Here is a 17,054-nt window from a genome sequence, read left to right on the forward strand (position 1 = left end):
TCAAGACACAATATAAAATAATGTGGCTTATTAACTGTTTCATATTAATACAAACAATACAGTAATATAACTTCCTGTGTTCAAAGTAACAATAGCTATTACTTGTCTGTGATTTTCTAAACCCTTCGGTATTATGGCAGGGTGGCCACGGGTCCTTAAAAAGTCTTAAATTTTCCTAAAATAAGGCCATTAAAAAGTCTTAAATTGTCTTAATTTAAGACCACAGGGTTTGAAATTTTTCAATCTTAAATTTATGGAGATTTTACTCGGTCATATCGTTAAAATGTGGTACACTTTGGATGGGGAAAAAGTTTAATCGTTTTTGATGCTCACAATTATACCACGCAGGCTCCGAATCCGCCGGTTGCTAGACACGCGCGTGCTTGACAACCACTCGGTGCCTGATCTGTTGATGGAGGGTAGTCCGAGCCACAATGGGTAAATGTAAATTTAATGATAACTGGCTGCAAGATGCAAAATAGTCGTGGTGGCTGAAAGCTGTACCCAAAGATGCCAACGAGGCGTACTGTGTAGCATGCTGTAAGACTTTTAAGTCGGGCACAATGGGGATAAGAGCGGTGGACTCTCATATGAAGAACGCCAAGCACGTTGCTTTTGCTAAAGGCCGCGAGCATCAGCTTCAAATATCCGACTTCAGCGCTGCCACCACTAACAGTAGGGCTGCACGATATCAGAAAAATATGCGATATTCGATAACATGACTGAATATCTCGATATTGATATGTATCACGATAATTAAATATATAATTTTTTCTTACCTCTACTCGCCGTTCTGCCCTGTATCTAGCATTTAAAAAAAAAACACCCATGCATCGCTTCCATTCCAACATTATTTTTTATTGGAAAAACATGGCTACACCTGCAATGGTGTCCATCAGTCATCTTTAAATCTCTTAATTTTTGTGAGCGCAGCAGAAAATGTCTTAAGTTGAAGTAAACAAAAAACTGAAAACTACATTACATTAACATAAAGCATTCAAAATGGCAATTTCAGCGGCTCCTGGGAGATGAAGGTGAGCGACACAGATTCACCATAAACTCAAACACAATCTGTTAATAACACATGCGGGTGAGAGAGCAGTGGTGTGTGTGTGAGAGAGAGAGAGAGAGAGCGGTAGCGTGTGTGAGTGAGCAAGCGGTTGTGTGTGTGTGTGTGTGTGTGTGTGTGAGAGAGAGAGAGAGAGTGTGAGAGCGGTAGTGTGTGTGTGAGAGAGTGAGAGGTAGTGTGTGTGAGTGAGCGAGCGGTTGTGTGTGTGTGAGAGAGAGTGAGAGCGGTAGTGTGTGTGAGTGAGCGAGCGGTAGTGTGTGTGTGTGTGAGAGAGAGAGAGTGAGAGCGGTAGTGTGTGTGTGTGAGTGAGAGGTAGTGTGTGTGTGTGTGTGTGTGAGAGTGAGTGAGTGAGAGCGGTAGTGTGTGTGTGAGAGAGTGAGAGGTAGTGTGTGTGTGTGAGAGAGAGTGAGTGAGAGCGGTAGTGTGTGTGTGAGAGTGAGAGGTAGTGTGTGTGTGTGAGAGAGAGTGAGTGAGAGCGGTAGTGTGTGTGTGAGAGTGAGAGGTAGTGTGTGTGAGTGAGCGAGCGGTAGTGTGTGTGTGTGTGTGTGTGAGAGAGAGAGAGTGAGAGCGGTAGTGTGTGTGAGAGAGAGTGAGAGGTAGTGTGTGTGAGTGAGCGAGCGGTAGTGTGTGTGTGAGAGAGAGAGTGAGAGCGGTTGTGTGTGAGAGTGAGAGGTAGTGTGTGTGAGTGAGCGAGCGGTAGTGTGTGTGTGTGTGAGAGAGAGAGTGAGAGCGGTAGTGTGTGTGTGAGAGTGAGAGGTAGTGTGTGTGTGTGTGAGAGAGAGTGAGTGAGAGCAGTAGTGTGTGTGTGAGAGTGAGAGGTAGTGTGTGTGAGTGAGCGAGCGGTAGTGTGTGTGTGTGTGTGTGTGTGTGTGAGAGAGAGAGCGGTAGTGTGTGTGTGAGAGTGAGAGGTAGTGTGTGTGTGTGAGAGAGAGTGAGTGAGAGCAGTAGTGTGTGTGTGAGAGAGTGAGAGGTAGTGTGTGTGAGTGAGCGAGCGGTAGTGTGTGTGTGTGTGTGTGTGTGTGTGTGTGTGTGTGAGAGAGAGAGTGAGAGCGGTAGTGTGTGTGTGAGAGTGAGAGGTAGTGTGTGTGTGTGAGAGAGAGTGAGTGAGAGCAGTAGTGTGTGTGTGAGAGTGAGAGGTAGTGTGTGTGAGTGAGCGAGCGGTAGTGTGTGTGTGTGTGTGTGTGTGTGTGTGAGAGAGAGAGTGAGAGCGGTAGTGTGTGTGTGAGAGTGAGAGGTAGTGTGTGTGTGTGAGAGAGAGTGAGTGAGAGCAGTAGTGTGTGTGTGAGAGTGAGAGGTAGTGTGTGTGTGTGTGTGTGTGAGAGAGAGAGTGAGAGCGGTAGTGTGTGTGTGTGTGAGAGAGAGAGTGAGAGCGGTAGTGTGTGTGTGAGAGTGAGAGGTAGTGTGTGTGTGTGTGAGAGAGTGAGTGAGAGCAGTAGTGTGTGTGTGAGAGTGAGAGGTAGTGTGTGTGAGTGAGCGAGCGGTAGTGTGTGTGTGTGTGTGAGAGAGAGAGTGAGAGCGGTAGTGTGTGTGTGTGTGTGAGAGTGAGAGGTAGTGTGTGTGAGTGAGCGAGCGGTAGTGTGTGTGTGTGAGAGAGAGAGTGAGTGAGAGCGGTAGTGTGTGTGAGTGAGAGGTAGTGTGTGTGTGTGTGAGTGAGAGGTAGTGTGTGTGTGAGAGAGAGAGTGAGAGCGGTAGTGTGTGTGAGTGAGCGAGCGGTAGTGTGTGTGTGTGTGTGTGTGTGTGAGAGAGAGAGTGAGAGCGGTAGTGTGTGTGAGTGAGCGAGCGGTAGTGTGTGTGTGTGTGTGTGAGAGAGAGAGAGTGAGAGTGGTAGTGTGTGTGTGTGTGTGAGAGAGAGAGTGAGAGGTAGTGTGTGTGAGTGAGCGAGCGGTAGTGTGTGTGTGTGTGTGAGAGAGAGAGAGAGAGTGGTAGTGTGTGTGTGTGTGAGAGAGTGAGAGGTAGTGTGTGTGAGTGAGCGAGCGGTAGTGTGTGTGTGTGAGAGAGAGTGAGAGTGGTAGTGTGTGTGTGTGTGTGTGTGAGAGAGAGTGAGAGGTAGTGTGTGTGAGTGAGCGAGCGGTAGTGTGTGTGAGAGAGAGAGAGTGAGAGCGGTAGTGTGCGTGTGAGAGTGAGAGGTAGTGTGTGTGAGTGAGCGAGCGGTTGTGTGTGTGTGTGTGTGTGTGAGAGAGAGAGTGAGAGCGGTTGTGTGTGTGAGAGAGTGAGAGGTAGTGTGTGTGAGTGAGCGAGCGGTTGTGTGTGTGTGTGTGTGTGTGAGAGAGAGAGTGAGAGCGGTAGTGTGCGTGTGAGAGTGAGAGGTAGTGTGTGTGAGTGAGCGAGCGGTTGTGTGTGTGTGTGTGTGTGAGAGAGAGAGTGAGAGCGGTTGTGTGTGTGAGAGAGTGAGAGGTAGTGTGTGTGAGTGAGCGAGCGGTAGTGTGTGTGAGAGAGAGAGAGTGAGAGCGGTAGTGTGCGTGTGAGAGTGAGAGGTAGTGTGTGTGAGTGAGCGAGCGGTAGTGTGTGTGTGTGTGTGTGTGTGTGTGTGAGAGAGAGAGTGAGAGCGGTTGTGTGTGTGTGAGAGTGAGAGGTAGTGTGTGTGAGTGAGCGAGCGGTAGTGTGTGTGTGTGTGAGAGAGAGTGAGAGCGGCTGTGTGTGTGTGAGAGTGAGAGGTAGTGTGTGTGAGTGAGCGAGCGGTAGTGTGTGTGTGTGTGTGTGTGTGTGTGTGTGAGAGAGAGTGAGAGCGGTTGTGTGTGTGTGAGAGTGAGAGGTAGTGTGTGTGAGTGAGCGAGCGGTAGTGTGTGTGAGAGAGAGAGTGAGAGCGGTAGTGTGTGTGTGTGTGTGTGAGAGTGAGAGGTAGTGTGTGTGAGTGAGCGAGCGGTAGTGTGTGTGTGTGAGAGAGAGAGAGTGAGAGCGGTAGTGTGTGTGAGTGAGCGAGCGGTAGTGTGTGTGTGTGTGTGTGTGTGTGTGTGTGAGAGAGAGAGAGTGAGAGTGGTAGTGTGTGTGAGAGGTAGTGTGTGTGAGTGAGCGAGCGGTGGTGTGTGTGTGTGTGTGTGTGTGTGTGAGAGAGAGAGTGAGAGTGGTAGTGTGTGTGTGTGTGTGTGTGTGTGAGAGAGAGTGAGAGGTAGTGTGTGTGAGTGAGCGAGCGGTAGTGTGTGTGTGTGTGTGTGTGTGTGTGTGTGTGAGAGAGAGTGAGAGTGGTAGTGTGTGTGTGTGTGTGTGTGTGTGTGTGAGAGAGAGTGAGAGGTAGTGTGTGTGAGTGAGCGAGCGGTAGTGTGTGTGAGAGAGAGAGAGTGAGAGCGGTAGTGTGCGTGTGAGAGTGAGAGGTAGTGTGTGTGAGTGAGCGAGCGGTAGTGTGTGTGTGTGTGTGTGAGAGAGAGTGAGAGCGGTTGTGTGCGTGTGAGAGTGAGAGGTAGTGTGTGTGAGTGAGCGAGCGGTAGTGTGTGTGAGAGAGAGAGAGTGAGAGCGGTAGTGTGCGTGTGAGAGTGAGAGGTAGTGTGTGTGAGTGAGCGAGCGGTAGTGTGTGTGTGTGTGTGTGTGAGAGAGAGAGTGAGAGCGGTTGTGTGTGTGTGAGAGTGAGAGGTAGTGTGTGTGAGTGAGCGAGCGGTAGTGTGTGTGTGAGAGAGAGTGAGAGCGGCTGTGTGTGTGTGAGAGTGAGAGGTAGTGTGTGTGAGTGAGCGAGCGGTAGTGTGTGTGTGTGTGTGTGTGTGTGTGTGTGTGTGTGTGTGAGAGAGAGTGAGAGCGGTTGTGTGTGTGTGAGAGTGAGAGGTAGTGTGTGTGAGTGAGCGAGCAGTAGTGTGTGTGAGAGAGAGAGTGAGAGCAGTAGTGTGTGTGTGTGTGTGAGAGTGAGAGGTAGTGTGTGAGTGAGCGAGCGGTAGTGTGTGTGTGAGTGAGCGAGCGGTAGTGTGTGTGTGAGTGAGCGAGCGGTAGTGTGTGTGTGTGTGTGAGAGAGTGAGTGAGAGCGGTAGTGTGTGAGTGAGCGAGCGGTAGTGTGTGTGTGTGTGAGAGAGAGTGAGAGCGGTTGTGTGTGTGTGAGAGTGAGAGGTAGTGTGTGTGAGTGAGCGAGTGGTAGTGTGTGTGTGTGAGAGAGTGAGTGAGAGCGGTAGTGTGTGAGTGAGCGAGCGGTAGTGTGTGTGTGTGAGAGAGTGAGTGAGAGCGGTAGTGTGTGAGTGAGCGAGCGGTAGTGTGTGTGAGTGAGAGAGAGCGCGGTTTGATGTTTTTATGCTGCTGTACAGCAGTGTTTGTCCCAGTGAGCCGCCCCACCACTGTTTTACAGGTACATGTCTTGCAAAGTACCTGAGTTTGCAGTGCATCACCCCTCCTGAATCCAAAGTACTTCCAAATAGCAGACGTGCATTTTTTTTTTGGAAACCAGTTCCTCCTCACACAAGTTTGTCTCACCACACTTGCTACCGCTCCCGCCTTCCGCCATCACCACGAGGCTTTTACTTGTTTTGCAATAGGGGGCGGAGTTATCCCGCGGCGCTTGTTGACATTCAAATGTGATTGGACGGCACAGAAAAATGTGCCTTTTATCGAAATTTAAGTAATTTTTGCGGTATGTGTATCGCAAACTATGATATCGCGATATCGATACTTTTTCGATATATTGTGCAGCCCTAACTAACAGTCGTGGAGAAGAGGATAGATCTGCGAGATGGAAGAGAATATTGTGTGTGTGTGTGTGTGAGAGAGAGAGAATATATTCTATTGCGTGCATGTGAGAGAATAGTATCGTTTGTGTGCGGGTATCGTTCCAAGTGTTTTAAGAAGTGCAAGTGAGCAGACCTTTCAAGTGAGTGAGCCGGAGTTTCAGGTGTGTGTGCATTCACATTGTTTAACTGTTGTTTTCTGCATTGTTGTTTGACCAAAGATGGAATTGAACAATTCTGCTTACAATGCGACTCCCCAAGCAGAGAAAATAATAATTAAAAAAACTGTTGCATTGGATTCTGTGTGTGTGACTTCATTCACATTTTCACATTGGAGTCAAACGTTGTGACTGCGTTCTGATCGTCACATAGTTAGAAGTTTATCCGATCCTTATATTGTGTTCTGAGTGTGTGAATGCCTGTCAAGGAAAAGAAATGAAGTACTTCTACTAGAATAGTGTTTTCTGGTGAATGTTTACAAGAACAATAAGTTACATTAAATTATATAGTTTTTTTTTTTCAAAAGAGTACGTTTTTGTGTGACTTTAGACTACGTTCAGACTGCACCCTGAAACGACCCATATCCGATTTTTTTTTTTTTGCCCATATGCGACCTGTATCCGATTTGTTATTGACAATCTGAACGACACAGATCCGATTTTTTTCACATGCGACCCAGGCCGCTCGGATATGTGGTCCTAATTCCGATGCATATCCGTTATTTTCACATGCGACTGCAGTCTGACCGGACAGGTCGCATTCATGCGACCTACACGTCATCATCAAGAGACAAACGTCACTATTCTGCGTTGGCTAATCCCGCCTCTTTGGTGGAAAACAACAACAATACCAGATTACTGTGCGAGTTCCGCCGCCGCCACAAAAACCACATCGCCAGGTCTCGCCTCATCTCCATGCTTTACTTGCAAACTTGAAGAGTGCGCTTTTTTTTTATTTTTTTTTTTACGTATTACGTAGATGTGCTTATTACGTGTCAATTTGCGCATGCGGGACACTTTTGGGTCGTTTTCCGTTCATATTGGAGACCGCATACAAGTCTCATATAATTGGTAATGTGAACGGCCTAACAAAAAAATCGGATTTCACAACAAATCGGATATGGGTCGTTTCAGGTTGCAGTCTGAACGTAGTGTTAGATTTGGTCTTAATTTTTTTTGGAACATGGTATGAAAAAGTCTTAAATTTAACTTGGACAAACCTGTAGACACCCTGTCAGGTATCTTGTGGAGATAAAAGAACACGCTAAGGACTTCCCTAGCAGAAGGAAGCTTTCTCCCAGACAGTTCCTTGGAAGTGGGACCAATTAACCAAACATAATTGTCCTTTCTGGTTTTGTGCTTTGCACCACCGGTACTACTTGTATTCCTGTTGCTAGCCATCTGAAAAACATAGAAAGAAAAACCTTCACAACTTCATCAGCATATTACGATCAGTGCTCATTGTTTAAGAACCCCTTAGTGCATGAAAGTTAACCTTCTATCAGTCTATAAACTCTTCCTGCCTCTTCTTTTTCATCGACGTGGCATATTCCCTCTAGAACTGTGACTTTTTATTGGGGGTTTGAGATCTTCTCTGCAACAGTCTACGCACCAACTAATGTTAACGGCTTAACCCGATTTGCAACCTTGTGTGGCACCTCTAAATATTAACCAGTTTTTCTGAAATTTTGCTTGTTGCCTTCTTTTAGCCTATGTAAAAAAAAAAAAAAAATGGTAGGGTGGTCGGAATGTTTTGGTAAAAAAAAAATTTTCCCATACATTTCGGGACCACCCTAACGCTCATGCTGTCCAATCTTTCCTTTCTCTGCATGTTTCAGTCTCGTTCCCTGGCGCGTGCTGCGAGTCGTGCTGACAACAGAATAAGCGAACTGCAGGTGTCAATAGAGGAACTGCAGTGGGACACGGAGAAGATCCGTCGCAGGGAAAACCGCCTGAACACACATCTAGGGGAGGTGCTGGAGAGGGTGAGTGCGTGTCTGTCTGGGTTTTAAGCGTGCTGACGTTTCATTCTGTCACAAACTGACCTGGATATTCGGTTTTCTGTGCTTAGCTCAATAGTAAAGGCTATAAAGTATGTGGCGAGGCCAGCAGTGTGTGTGGGACCATCACCATCAACAAGAGAAAGGTAAGTGCTTATTTCATTTTCGTGTTAATTTATTGCGCCCTTATTTAATGGTAGTATTATTAGTAGTAGTCATGCAGGGATGTGATTTTTCTGCGAATTCGCGGAATTCCGCTTTTTTCACCTCAAAACTTGAAGAAAATTTTTTTTTTCCGATTTTTCCCTCATCCACATTCGTATCCTATTCGTTCCGACTTTGTTTGAAAGATGGCAGCCTCGGATTTGCATCTTTACGCCTCGATCACGGAGGCTGCCATCTTTCAACTCTTTGTTTGAAGCGAGCTTACGTACAGCTATCTAACAAGCGCGTTCATTGGTTGTTACACAGCGATGAGCCAATCACGTACCTCGTTTCATCTCAATGACGTAATTGCGTAAATGACGTCATTACGTCAATGAGATGAAACGAGGTACGTGATTGGCTCATCGCTCTGTAACAACCAATGAATGCGCTCGCTTCAAACAAAGAGTTGAAAGATGGCAGCCTCCGTGATCGAGCGTAAAGATGCACATCGAGTTAAAGAAATCGACAGAATAGTGAAAAAAGTTCCGCTGGGAATGGTTGGAGAAAAACCGCGGCTCGCCTCGGGGCGAATTATGTCACAAGGCGCGGGGCTAGCGGGCCCTGCTCGCGCTGGTTCTTTGGGGTGTGTGAGAGTGTGTGTGAGAGAGAGAGTGTGTGTGTGTGTGAGAGAGAGAGAGAGAGAGAGAGAGAGAGTGTGTGTGTGTGTGTGAGGGTGAGCGAGAGTGTGTGTGTCAGAGTTGCATGTTGACCATTAAATTGGCTTGAATTTGTTAATCACGGCACGTTTTTTCTTGTGTGTTTGCTTGCCATTTTAGTACAATTTTTAAGTCAAAAAACCCCAGAACCCAGGAGCTTCGGGGGGCTTCCCCCCCTTGTCCCCCCACCAGGCCGCTGCCCTGGACCAGCTGGGGGCCTGTGGCCCCCAGACCCCCCGCTAAAATTTTCAGATAATTTCACCAGCCCCAAATCACATCCCTGGTCATGGTTTAATGTAGTTGTGCAGTTTGATTTGACTCTTTCTTGCTCTTTTCTAGTTTGAGGAGATGAACAGCGAGTTGGAGGAGAACCGGGAGTTAGCAGATAACCGGCTTAGCGAGCTGCAGAAATTACAGCAGGACCTACAGACAGTTGTCCAGGAGAACACCAACATGAAGGTAGAGATTTGTATACGTGTTTGGTCACACCAGCAAATGCTTATGAAGAAGAAGAAGCCTTTATTTGTCACATGCACACTAAAAGCACAGTGAGATTCATCCTCTGCATTTAACCCATCTGAAGCAGTGAACACACGCGCGCACACACACACCCAGAGCAGTGAGCAGCCGTACGACAGCGCCCGGGGAGCAGTCAGGGGTTAAGTACCTTGCTCAAGGGCACTTCAGCCCAAGGCCGCCCCACGTCAACCTAACTGCATGTTTTTGGACTTTGAAGGAAACCACGCAGGGAGAACATGCAAACTCCATACAGAAAGCCCCCTGCCGGCCACTGGGCTCGAACCCAGAACCTTCTTGCTGTGAGGCGACAGTGCTAACCACTACACTGCCCACAAATGTACTTTTCACATTCATGAGCTGCTTTTCTGCCACAGGAACGTATGCAGGAGCTTTAGGTTTCTTTCAGCCAGAAGAACTAGATTTGTTAATTGCGACGTGACTGCGAAAGTGGAATATTTCCACCATGCTTTTATTTTATTTTTTAACGCTTATGACAAGAAAATGCTGTCACAGCTAGGGATGTTAACCGATGACCGTTTGACCGGTGGTTGACCGAATCAACGTTAACCGGTTAATTTTTTTTTTTTTTTTTGGTTGTCGGTGAAAAAAAAAAAATCAATCATTTTGAAGCTGCCGATTTTGGAGCGGAGAACCTGGAATTCTGTGTTTGTAAACGCTTGGGGCATGCCATGCGGTGTAAGGACGACAGCTGACAAATCAGAAACACCCATTCAGTCATGTCCCGCCCCAGTTAAAGACAGCTGACAAATCAGAAACACCCATTCAGTCATGTCCCACCCCAGTTGAACACAGCTGCCACCAGTGTTGCCAGATTGGGCGGTTTCCCGCCCATTTGGGCAGTTTTAAGTGGATTTTGGCGGGTTTTGAGCATATTTTGGGATGGAAAACGTCAGCAATATCTCGCAACATTGGCTGCCACTCAGCGAGAGAAAAGTGTAGACACAGGCTTTTTAGCTTACAAATTACTATTGTGTTTTTTTTTTTTAAGTTATTATTAAGGCCAATTTATGCTGACAACCCAGTCCTCGCAGACGGTGTCGCAGATAGCGTCTGCGTAGCCCCCCCACCTTCGCAGACACACTGCGCGCACCTCCCAAAAATTGTGACCACCGCAGAAGCCTCGCAGACAGCGTCGCAGACAAGAGGGCTCCGATTGGTCCACTCTACATCCGCTGTACACGCACTTCCGCTTCACTACTTTCTCGGTTTGGTTTGTTTTCACGACCGGCATTTTTAAAAACATGAGCGAAGATGGAGCAGCGCGAAGAGCGGTTGATTGAGGAAGTACGGACATCTATACGACTCCAGTTCTAGTCATTATAAAAAAAAAAAGTTCTAGTCATTATAAGTAACCGGAGGATAAACACTCCACTAAACACACCCACCAACTACTCCTAGCGACTTCGCGCTCCCTTGCGTTGTGCCGGTGAATAACATCGCGCACGCCTATAACTCCCCGCTCAACAATAAATTAAAACGGTCTGCGAAAAGCTATCTGCGAAAGCCTTGTCGCAAGAGCATGCAGAGGCCTTTAGAAGGCACATGGAGTTTAGTCCTGCCTTGGCCAGTGCATTCTGAAAGTATGTTTCGGTCTGTAGCCAACAATGCATGTTATTGCAGATCACATCTCTCCACACAAACTAAAGGCGCAGATGCCGACTTTTTCACGGCTTTTTCATGGACTGTAACGGCATTTGCTTATGGAGTAATTTTAATACAGAATTTACTCTGATGAAATTATTCAGACACTCCAACGCCCCCCCCCAAAAAAAAAAAACGGATCTGCACGAGCCGTGAAAAAGGCGCATCTGCCGTTTGCATCCCTGTTTAAACTCGTAGGTTAACCGACTTTAACCGGCTAATGAGGCTCGGTGGTCGGTCAAGATTTTTTTTTAGTTTTCGCCGTCCCTAGTCACAGCATATGTTCTGTTTGTCTCATGATGTTCTTTTCTTGTGTTCTAGTCAGCCAAGCCAGGAAGCCTTTATTTGTCGCACAGACTTGAAATTTAACCGGTCTGAAGCAGTGCGCACACACACGCGCGCACACCCAGAGCAGTGGGCTACAGCGCCCAGGGAGTAGTTGTGGGTTAGGCGCTCTTGCTCAAGAGCGCTTCAGCCCAACCTCAGACCCTATGTTCACCTAACCCCGCATGTCTTTGAACTGTGGAGGAAACCCACGCAGACACGGGGAGAGCATGCAAACTCCACACATGCCCCTTTTCCACCAAAGCAGTTCCAGGGCTGGTTCGGGGCCAGTGCTTAGTTTGGAACCGGGTTTTCTGTTTCCACTGACAAAGAACTGGCTCTGGGGCCAGAAAAACCGGTTCCAGGCTAGCACCAACTCTCTGCTGGGCCAGAGGAAAGAACCGCTTACGTCAGCGTGGAGGGGGGGCGGAGTTAAGACCAACAACAATAGCAAGACCGCCAAAGCCGACATAACACCGGCTAACGTTAGCTCATAACAAAGGCTAACATAACCATCTCACATTCAGTGTAAGGAAGAGTCAAAATGTTATTAGGTTAGAACCTGTCGATCAACACAAACATATCGGATCTGCCGTTTTCTGATCCCAATGAAGCACCATAAAGCCAGAAGCAGCAGCTGCACAAATGTGAAGTCATCCATTATTGTTGTTGTTGTTGCTTCGATGTTTGCACCAAGGTTTATGCAAACGCAGCGACGTAACTGACGTATACAGTAGGGCTGTAACAATATGCGTATCGAAATGGCGATACGCAGAGCCATGATCCGTGTCAAGATACGAGAAGGCAGAATCGCGGTACACCCTTTCAAACTTCTCCTCAGCCCAAAAACAGAGGCGCTTCCAAACTTCAATTTATGAATACTTTTTATTTAAATTACATTTTAAACTTACTTAAATTACTTTTATTTTTTATATGTATTAGTAAGTCGTTTTTTCGCCGACCTGCAACAATCTTCTGCGAGTCACGCGACGAGCTTTCAGTCATGTGACAAAAAGTTTGTCATGTGACAAAAAGACTACATCACTGGCCAGTGGCAAGTCACAAACCCAGTCCTTCAAACACGGCCGGTGTACGAGAGCCATACAAGTGGCCATCTGACAGAAATCCTGACGCAGGCGATGTCAGAATGGAAGATCAGCTCAGACCTCCCGGTGCCAGTGACGACTGACAACGCGAGGAATATCGCAAATGCTGTTGAGGTGGCCGGATTTTCTCCGCATATCAGATGCTTTGCCCACACAGTAAATCTAGCTGCACAGAAAGGAATGGCCGTGAATCAGGTCTCCAGACTCCTTTGCAGAGTCAGGAAAATTGTCACGTTTTTTCACAAAAGCACTTCAGCTGCTGCTGTGTTAAAGGAACAGTCCACCGTACTTCCATAATGAAATATGCTCTTATCTGAATTGAGACGAGCTGCTCCGTACCTCTCCGAGCTTTGCGCGACCTCCCAGTCAGTCAGTGAGTCAGTCAGTCAGGGGCTGTAGTTAGATGCGACCAAACTCTTCCACGTTTTTCCTGTTTACATAGGTTTATATGACCAGTAGGGCTGTAACGATATGCAAATCGAAATGGCGATACGCAGAGCCACGATCCGTATCGCGATACAAGAAGGCAGAATCGTGGTACACCCTTTCAAACTTCTCCTCAGCCCAAAAACAGAGGCGCTTCCAAACTTCAATTTATGAATACTTTACTTTTTTATTTAAATTACATTTTAAACTTACTTAAATTACTTTTATTTTTTTATATCTATTAGTAAGTCGTTTTTTCGCCGACCTGCGACAATCTTCTGCGAGTCACGCAACGTCCACACTCGCCACTGGCAGAGCATTCATTTCTTTTAAGCGGTCGCCATTCTGGTTGCGACGCGGGGAGCGAATCTGTAAACAAGCAGCTCATTGGCTGGCTAGGTGTGCCACAAGCCAATCACAATCACTTGACCGGAAAGGCATGCAGTGTTGCCAGATTGGGCAGGTTTAGGTACTTTTTGGCTGGTTTTGAACATATTTTGGGGTGGAAAATGTTAGCAATATCTGGCAACACTGAAGGCATGTCTGCTTGGGCGGAAGCCTTCTGCGGCAGTTACATTTTGACACGCGAGCAATGTTTCACCATAAAAATTCCGTAATTTCCATCTGTTTTCCGCGATCACAGAAAATCATTGGCCCTATGAGAGTGAGACAGTGAGAGAGCCACCCCCCCCCCAAAAAAAAATCTTAACGGATTTACACGATTTGGAAAAATGACTTTTTCAGAACCGAAAAAAACAGAGCTTCCAGCTCAACAGTATTATTTTGAGAAATAAAACAATCTTTGGATATACATTTGTTCATTTTTGCATACATATTACTCATTCTCTGCAGTGGTCTGAATTATTTGTTATTAAATAGTTAATGTAAGTAAGTAAATGTTAAGTCAAATTTACTACTTTAAAAAAACATTTTTAAAAAAATCGTGGGCGTATCGAATCGTGGGTCAAAAATCGCGATACGAATCGAATCGTGAGTTGGGTGTATCGTTACAGCCCTAATGACCAGTGATATGAAACAAGTTCAGTTACACAAATTGAAACGTAGCGATTTTCTATGCTATGGAAAGTCCGCACTATAATGACAGGCGTACTAACACCTTCTGCGCGATTCGGCAGCGCATTGATACGGAGCTCAGATATCAATGCGCTGTCGAAGCGCGCAGAAGGTGTTAGTACGCCTGTCATTATAGTGCGGACTTTCCATAGCATAGAAAATCGCTACGTTTCAATTTGTGTAACTGAACTTGTTTCATGTCACTGGTCATATAAACCTATGTAAACAGGAAAAACGTGGAAGAGTTTGGTCGCATCTAACTACAGCCCCAAAAAATACCATTGGCCATACTGAGCCTAGCTACATTGCTAACAGGAGTGACAGCGCGTCTGACTGACTGGGAGGTCGCGCAAAGCTCGGAGAGGTACGGATCAGCTCGTCTCAATTCAGATAAGAGCATATTTCATTATGGAAGTACGATGGACTGTTCCTTTAAGCAACAAACAAAAAATGCTACAGTTGCCATCGCACAAGCTGGTGCAGGATGTTATGTGATCTGTTATACAGAGCAGATGTTATTTTGATATCTTAACTCTTGGTTTAGCACTAGTGCAAGTATGCTACCTCAGAATAGAAGGGAGATATTTCATTTACTTGAACTCAATGGGGTCACATTTGTGACAGAAAAGAGAAATGTTATTTATTTGGTTATTTGTTTACTTTTGCAGCACTAGTGCAATTCTGCTTCCCCAGAATGAAAGGGAGATATTTCATTTATTCAATGGAGTAGCATTTTGTTATACAGAATGAAAGTTTGTTGAATGTCTTTCAACAGTATTATTTTGAGAAATAAAACAGTCTTTGGATATACATTTTGTTCATTTTTGCATACACATTACTCATTCTCTGCAGTGGTCTGAATTATTTGTTATTAAATTATTAAGTTAATGTAAGTAAGTAAATGTTAAGTCAAATTTACTACTTTAAAAAAACATATATTTAAAAAAAAAATCGTGGGTGTATCGAATCGTGGGTCAAAAATCATGATACGAATCGAATCGTGAGTTGGGTGTATCGTTAAAGCCCTAGTATACACTCAGTACGTTTACATGCACGTCCAAATCGAGCTGCTGTTGGTAATCGAGCAAAGGGTCCCAGCGCAGGGGTGCCAGAGAAATCCAATCCTACATGCACAAGTGAAATCGGGCTATTGTGCAAGGTGCATTGTGCACCCGAGCCACACGTGGCGCTACACGCCCCATCGTGTTGGTACACTTCCGGTTGTCGTCATGAAGAAGAGCTTATAGTGTTGGCAGATACTGCTGACGTTTTCCAGCCCAAAACGTGTTCAATTCCGCTAAAATGCACTTAAAACCCCCAATCTGGCAACACTAGCAGTTCCGTGTTCAAGCTGTTAGGCTTGCTCTAACAGACTATGGCTACAAACTGTCCGGCGCAGACCACTGTTTTGTAAGACAACTTATTTTGCACAATAATATTTTTCTAAAGTCCATTTTTTGCTTACAAAAAAAAATTTTTTTTTGCTTACAATTTAGCTTGTGTCTTAATAAACACACAAAAAGTTCAATTGTTTTGTTTTTATTGACATTCTTCAGATGTTGGAGATATATATATATATATATATATATATATATATATATATATATATATATATATATACACACACACACACACACACACACACAAATACAATGACTTGTTTATGTACACAATTCACAGCTATGCAACAGCTGTACAGATGTATTTGATGATACAGTAAGTGAGCTAAATTTTAACAGTGCAAACAATGCCACAAAAAGAAAAGATTCATGCCGTTGTCATGATTCGTTGTCATGCCGACCGAGGCTGTTGTGTTTCCCGCTTGTGGTCTCGTCACTCGTCACTTCCGGAAGTAGCTCGACAACTAGCTCGATGATACATGCGCAAAGTAGCTCGGCAGAAATCGCATAAACTAGGTCGTGTAGCTCGATTCCGAGAAATCAAGTTCGGTTCAATTTCAGCCGAATTAAGGTGTATACATGGCATTTTGAACTTCGATTTCAGTCGAGCAACGGCAGAAATTCGATTCTCTCTATGTGCATGTAAACGTAGTGAGTGACGTAATGACGTGGCTCCCCTTAGCACCGCGAGCTATGGAAAAGCAAACTGGTTCTCAGCTGGCTCGCAAGTTGAACGAGTTGTGCACCAGCACTGGAACTGATTTGGTGGGAAAGGGGTAACAGAAAGGCCGCCATCGGCTGCTGGGCTCGAACTCGGAACCTTCTTGCTGTGAGGCGACAGTGCTAACCACTACACCACCGTGCCGTCCACGTTGGGCTTTTATAGGAAATAACATGTTCCGTTGTGTGTCTCTCTCAGATGGAGCTCATGTGCAGGGCAGAGGGAATGGTGAGAGAGACAGCAGAGTATCGGTGTCTGCAGTCCCAGTTCTCTGTGCTTTATAACGAATCTCTGGTCCTGAAAGCCCAGCTGGATGAGACCAGAGCTCGCCTGAACACAACCAGAGCTGCCCGCCTTCGCCAGCTCGACCACATGGAGGTACTTGCTTGGTGTGTGTGTGTGTGTGTGTGTGTGTGGGCTTACTTGTCGGCTCATTCAGCCTACGCTGGGTTCAGTGCAGGCTTATCGCTAACGTTTTGTCTACTGATATTGCTGTTTACTTTATATTTGTTCATCTTCTCTGTGGAGGTCTCGTTGGACTGAGTCGGAAGGGTCAGATAGTATGGAATCAATTTTGTGCCAAAATGTTCATACAGTACTTTTGAAATATCAAACAAAAACGACAAATCAAAATACAAAAAAAAAGTCAATTTTTTTAGACTGGCAAACAAATTATTCGTGTAATCGTGCAAAATATCAGTCTATTACTCTTCAGAAACCTTTTATTTTTGTTCCGCGTCTTTCTCAGTTTTGCTTGACGTAATTTATTTTGGTTGCGATTCCAGCTTTCTCGTTTGCGCTCCCTGACTTTTCGCTTGCAGTTTTGGCACAAACTTCACGTGTGGGCGGGCTGTCCAGGAACGCATTCCCATTGGGTAACTTGTGTTTGACTGACAGCTGCGCTCAGCCATTCCCTACTCGGATTCTGGCGGACTGTTTGACGAGTGACCGATCCATTGACGGTAAACAAGGATCGAGTGGACTTCAGTGGCGACTGTGATATTGAATTAATTCAACAAAGTGTACAGTAAGTACGGGACAAATGTGCTGTATGTGTTGCAGTAGTGCACATTATGCAGGCGTGTTTAATGTTAGCAAGACAGCTATTATATTGGGTAGTGGAGCTAAGGCTAACATTTGACTTGCCACGAAACACCTGCATAATGTGCACTACTGCAACACATACAACACATTTGTCCTGCACTTACAGTGGAGCAAAAAAGTATTTAGTCAGCCACCAATTGTGCAAGTTCTCCC

General features: G+C 45.8%; 1 protein-coding gene across 2 annotated transcripts in view; it reads left to right on the plus strand.

The window, feature by feature from the left end:
* The window catches only part of rnf20 (ring finger protein 20, E3 ubiquitin protein ligase), a 66,720-nt gene that overhangs the window by 31,360 nt on the left and 18,306 nt on the right, over nt 1-17,054 (plus strand). For both annotated transcript variants that reach the window (XM_060927355.1, XM_060927354.1), the window contains 4 exons: nt 7,541-7,687; nt 7,774-7,848; nt 8,905-9,024; nt 15,996-16,175. In XM_060927355.1, the coding sequence (XP_060783338.1) occupies nt 7,541-7,687; nt 7,774-7,848; nt 8,905-9,024; nt 15,996-16,175 (522 nt within the window). The remainder of the gene's footprint in view (nt 1-7,540; nt 7,688-7,773; nt 7,849-8,904; nt 9,025-15,995; nt 16,176-17,054) is intronic.

This window comes from Neoarius graeffei, chromosome 8, assembly GCF_027579695.1.
Source record: "Neoarius graeffei isolate fNeoGra1 chromosome 8, fNeoGra1.pri, whole genome shotgun sequence".
In the NCBI taxonomy this organism is placed as follows: domain Eukaryota; kingdom Metazoa; phylum Chordata; class Actinopteri; order Siluriformes; family Ariidae; genus Neoarius; species Neoarius graeffei.